A 6,000-nucleotide genomic window follows, 5' to 3' on the forward strand; every position below is an offset into this window, starting at 1 on the left:
CGTGGTGGCCAATGCCTGTAATCTCAGAGGGTTGGGGAGGCTGAGACAGGAGGATTGCGAGTTCAATGCCAGCCTAGCAATGTAGTTAGGCCCTAAGCAACTCAGTGAGAACCTGTCTCTAAATAAAATACAAAATAGGGCTGGGGATGTGGTTCAGCGAGTGCCCTGAGTTCAATCCCCGATGCCCACCCCCACAAAAATAGAAATTATTCCAGATTGCCAAAACGAGCAAGCAATTTATAAAAGGTCAAACATGACGTATAAAATTGAACCCAAAAAACTAATCATATTTACCCCACTAGTGTTTGATAAGGGATGTCCAAAAGAAGAAAACTGACAAGTTGACCAATTTTAAGTTCATACTGAAGAGAAGCAAGCACCAGAAATCTACCTGTAATACTTGAGCTGAAAGTAAACTACACAGCCAAAAATGAATGTAATTCAGAGTGGCAGCAAATTTTAATGTTTGTGGTAACTGCTTAGATTTGTCATTGAGAAAATTCAGTTAAGAAAGGCATTCAATATTATCCTATGTATTAGAGTTTGGCTGGGTCAAGATAGACCATAAATTTGAGAAGACTAAAAATTTTCTGGAGCTAGTTTTATGAGACAAAGCATAAAAATCCCTGAGAAACATGCCAGCATCTGCCCTTAATTCCAGAAGCAGGAAGCAAAGATGTGACCCAATCACATGATATCAAACCACAGTCCATCTGCTCAGAGGACGCTGCATTATGTAAGCCATGACCAAAAAGATCAGCAAAAGGAATGTGGTTTGCCAACATCTTCAGGGGACTCTGTGGTCTAAAGAGACATGCCCTTATGTCACAAGGGTTATCCATAGGGTAACAGCATTTTCAAAACTCACTTCAATTATACAGGAGCATACTGATGCAATATAATGACACTACGAGAATGACACTACAAACAGACCTAGGACGCTTCAGCAAGGGTCACTGCCGCATGAGCACCACCACTGCCACAATAGGAACAAGATTTACCTCCCACGTTATCAGTTTGATCACATCAGTTCCCTCATTTAATTTCTTTCTTTTTTTGGGTGGGGGGTACTGGGGATTGAACTCGGGCACTTGAGCACTGAGCCACATCCCAGCCCTATTTTGTATTTTATTTAGAGTCAGGGTCTCACTGAGTTGTTCAGCACCTGGCTTTTGCTAAGGCTGGCTTGGATCCTCCTGCCTCAGCCTTCCCAGTGCCTGGGATCACAGGTGTGTGCCACCGGCCCAGCTCCCTCATTTAATTTAGAAGCAGAGTATATCATCTAAGATTCTAAACCTAACCAAGGTCTTTCAAATCCACCCTAACTCAATTATACTCCTTAACCCAAGACTGTCTTCCAATCTACAAGCTCACTTTTCTCAATCAGTAATCATTATACTAGGTCCTTTTATCAGCAATTTTAAACAAACAAACAAAAAAAATTGACCTTTCCCTTGAAGACTTTTAATCTATAATCATTCTTCCTTTCTCTCACTTGGAGAACTCACTTCTCATAAATTCTGGGAAATTCAAGACCAATTTCACTTACGGAGGTCTCCCCACTAATCCTGTTCCTCCTCCATCTTCAAATTCTTCACATTTTAAAGCACCATTTAGGGCACAAGATTTGGAATCAGAAAATCATACTTCCCGTGTCACTTCTGCCCTTGTGCAACCATGAGAAATTCATTGAATCTGAGTTGTATTTTGCATCTGTAAAAGGAAGTGATAATATACCTTTGAATTTACCATTAGAATGCCAAGTCCTGGTGGACATCCCTTCATGTTATTTTCCGTCACTCAGACTACCTATGTCATCTTTCTGTGTTGTTTCCAGCCACTTACTACAGTTGTTAGGATTGGGGGCAAAAAATAGAGGCTAATACATCCAAACCCCACAGTACAGAATAAGAAACCTAATACTAAAGAGTAACCTGTCAATTAATCAATAAAAACTTTTGTTTCCTGTCCTGAATTAGGGCCCAAGTCAGTTGGGGATATAACTTTAATACTCATCAAATCCGACTGCCTGCCTTTCTGAATTCTAGCCACACTTCAAAACCAGTTTAAGTCCCACTGTCCGGGAAGGCTTCCCCAGTCACTCAGCCTACACTAACTATTTCGCTCTTTGAATACATATGTTTCTCTACAGAGGTGGTATTAAAAATATGTAATAATTGGCACTACAAAGGTACAAACCAATCAGAAAGGATATCTAATCAATCAAAACACAAGTGGTCCAAGGGGAACTGCTGGTTGAACATCAGTCCTAATTACTACTAAGAATACAAAAGAGTATCCTGAAATGCAAATATGCATACAGCTTCTCATCTGATCTTCACAATCTTGTGAATTAGGCAAAACAAGTACCACCTATTTTCTGCAAAAGTAGAAGTGAATTTGGGACTAATAACCAAATTGAGTAACTGCTTCTTTCACCACACCATACAACTTTTCATGATTATATACACAGAATCATAAATTAATATTGCATAACCCTTACTAGCATAAAATAGGACTTCTCATATGGAATTCATTTAATCAACAAGTATTTATGCAGAACAAGATATAAAACACAGTTCTGAGGCCATGAAAGAAAATTTATGACTCTTGCCCTCTGGGTACCTAAAATACACCAATGCAGTTATATAACAGTAAGAGAAGGTAGAAAAGGACAGCACAAGTTTTAAGTGCTGTAGGGTTCAAGGAGGTAAAGAGTTCAAAGACAACTACACCAGTACAGGAAGTAAAGTCTGAAAATACTCTCTTCATGCTCCACAAAAGATCCAAAATTAAATATGCAGCAAAAAGGCTGAAGAGTCAGAAGTCAGTGGGAAAACAGAGATAACTGGAACTGAGGGTTTGCAGTTTAGAAGTGAGAGTTCTGGCTGGATACTCCAAGATGACCCTAATCAAGCCTCAAGTGTTGTTCTGGGTGCTGACTACAAGTGGGAAGTCCTACAAACTTGAACAGAGATGTCTCAGGAAGATTAGCTTGGCAGTAGCCCATAGAAAAGCCTAGATGAGAGCACTGGAAAACAATTAGACATGGAGGAGGACAGGCAGAACTAAGCTGATGGCAACATACCAAAAAAGGCAGAAGAGTTGGGTTTTAGGTAGAAAGGAAACAAGTAGTATTTTCAGATGGGATACATATGTAGACACAGTGGTACTAAACTGTGTACCAGGGACAAGGAACCAATTTCCCTAGAGCAATCTATGTTGGAAAGAGCAGAAAGAAGCTGAGCAGAGAATACAACACTGATCCTCAAACAATAAGGAACAACTGCAAGTCTTAAAAAGGGAAGCCAAATTCACATAGCATGTGAGCTTCTTCATATGTGAAAAGAGGAGGACTGAAATATCCACATAACCAGAGTAGGCAGATTAGGGAAGGTAATCTTGGCTTCAAGTAATATAAACATTTATATCAACTTTGTACTGTACATGTGCCACATAAACTGTAAACTCCTCCCAGGATTGGACAAAGCAATATTCTGAACATCCAATTAAACCCAATACTGTTTCTTAAATACATAACACTTGAAGTACTGTAGGTGGAAGAGTGAACTATTCTTCAAGCAGTAGTACTGAAATAATATTTTTTATGCATAATTACATTAATTCTTCCACGTATTCACAGTTATCCTACCTCATTCCTTAAGTCAAGGTCAAAAACACAGTTTCCTCCAATGCAGGCCTGTGTAAAGGGTCTCAAGAATGTGCTAGGAATCAGAAAGAAGTCAATTTGATACTCAAATTGTGGAGGCAAAATCTTAAAAGTAATAAATATCAAATGCTTATCTAATAAAAATGGGCTATGCTAATTTGGTGCATACATCAGGAGTACAGGTTTTGGAAACAGAACCCTAAGTACAAATTCTAACTTCAGCACTTAGTGCCTCGCACCTCAGTTTTCACATCTGTAATAAAATGGGGCAAAAGTCACTAGCCCTGACGGTTTAGCTGTGGGAATTAGATAATGTACTTTAGTGTTCTTTATGCATTTATATCAAAATAAACTCAATAAACAGTAGCTATTAGGATTAATAATAATTGGCATCTCCAGTCTTGAGGTTTTTTTTCAACACTGGCTGTCCGATTTCAGAAACAGAAATGTACTTTTGCTGTATTGTAGTTGCTAATATTTTAGACTCTGTATTTTAGTTTCCCATATTTTAGTTCTGTCGCCAACAAAGTTTTTCACTCCTACCTTCACTAGAGGAGATGACAACCATTTATCACTACCTGATTTCATATTTTGGAAAACCGCATAAGCATTCTCCCTTGAAAACTAGTTACACAGACTTCTGGTTCTAAAATACTGTCATTGATGAAAAAGAACATCACGAGCAAGGTTCCTTCGAGGAAATAAAAGCATCTGATCAATTCACAGAGTCATTCCCATTCAAACATTCCAAACCCCGCAGAGTGAGCAAACGTTCAAGTTTCTACTACGAAAACAATCCGTAGCCTTCTGGTAACTGGACTCACTTCAACACTTCCAGACGCACGAAAGAAGAAACATTCCGCGCATCTTCGTGCCTCCTCACACAAAGCTTCGCAGCTCCCCTTCCACCAGCTCCTGGCTGGAGAGGCAGCCCTTTCCGCAGGGTTGGCCCGGGGCCGGCGCCAAAGCCCAGGGCAGCCCTGCCGAGCCGGGGGTCTCGGCCACACGGCGCCCCCCTCCCACCGCTCCGGGACGCCCTTCGGGCTCAGAGCCCACACCCGGGCCTGGGAGCCGCCGCCAACCCCAGCCCCGCCCGGGCCCGGCAGCCCCGGCCCGCTGGGGGCTGGGGTGCCCAGTGCAAGGCCACACGGTTCGGGCAGTGCCCGCCAGCCTCACACCTCCGGCCCGCGCCCACTCACTCTCCAGAGCGCAGCCCAGACCTCGGACGGCTCCTCCCGACGCCGCCGCCCCGGGGAGCCCCGAGTGGGACGGCCTCCGGCTGCCCCGCACGTCCGCCGCGCTTGGACCCACGCTCCCGCCCGCCTGCGGCTCGCGTGGCGGCCGCTGCCTGGGCCCCAGCACCGCCACCTGCGCCCCCGGCCCCGCGCCATGTTTGAGAAAGAGCAGGAGCGAGCCAGAGGCCGGGCCCGGCCCGCGCGCCCCGCGGCCGCCCGCCTGCCCGCCGAACCTCACCCGTCGCCCCCGGGAGCAACGTGGCCGCCGCCGCCAGCACGAGGAGAAGCAGCCGGCGACGCGGAGCAGCGGCTCCCGCCTCCATGGTCCCGCTGCCACCGCCTGTGGCCCGGCCCGGCCCGGCCGCCGCTTCGCCTCAGCAAGGCTCGCCTCGCCCCACCTCCCCCGCCGCCGCGGCGGCCTCGCTCCGGCCCTTTGTAACTGCTCCGGGGACGCGCGCCCATTGGCTGCAGGGCTCCCGCCGGCCCCGCCTCCCGCAGGCTGAGAGCGCCCGAGCGGGACCCGGCCCGGAGCCCCGCCCGCGGGCCCGCCGGGCAGCCAATGTAGAGCCGCGGGCGCCAGCCTCTGGCCACGCCCCCCACTCCCGGGGGCCGTGCTGCCAGACCCCTGCCCTAGCCCGAGCGGCTCGCGGCTCGCGGTTCGCGGCTCCCGGCCCCCGACTCCAGAGGTGCGTGGGGGCAGGGTCTAGCCTGCCCCCGGCCTGCGGAGCTTCCAGCTCCCCGAGCGCGGGCCCGGGCCGATGGGTGTGTCAGTGTGTGAGTTGCTTTGGAAAAAGACTGTGGCCACTTGACGCTCTTTTCTTCCACCTCCAACCGCACCCTGAACCTCCATTCACAGCCCCGCATCAGCGAACCCCCAACACGCGCCACCCGGATCCGCACTGTGGTCAGGCCCCAGCATCTACTCCAAATTCCCCTCCCCAGACCCACGCCTCAACTTTCAATGGACCCCCGCCAAGACCCTCAGTGTCATTCATATACGACCCAGGCACCTATTTCTTCCTACTCTTAGCGTCCTCCCCAAACCTAGCCTCTTTCCCCAAATACCAGGCCCCAGAGCCCTCAGATTCCAGCCTC

The 6,000-nt window shown here is 47.5% G+C and overlaps 1 protein-coding gene across 2 annotated transcripts in view; it reads right to left on the reverse strand.

The window, feature by feature from the left end:
- Tgfbr1 (transforming growth factor beta receptor 1) overlaps nucleotides 1-5,324 on the reverse strand; it is a 48,901-nt gene extending 43,577 nt beyond the window's left edge. For both annotated transcript variants that reach the window (XM_047524726.1, XM_047524725.1), the window contains exon 1: nucleotides 5,144-5,324. In XM_047524726.1, the coding sequence (XP_047380682.1) occupies nucleotides 5,144-5,228 (85 nt within the window). In that variant the 5' untranslated portion in view covers nucleotides 5,229-5,324. The remainder of the gene's footprint in view (nucleotides 1-5,143) is intronic.
- Nucleotides 5,325-6,000: the final 676 nt, after the last annotated feature.

This window comes from Sciurus carolinensis, chromosome 14 (assembly GCF_902686445.1).
Source record: "Sciurus carolinensis chromosome 14, mSciCar1.2, whole genome shotgun sequence".
Taxonomy (NCBI): Eukaryota; Metazoa; Chordata; class Mammalia; order Rodentia; family Sciuridae; genus Sciurus; species Sciurus carolinensis.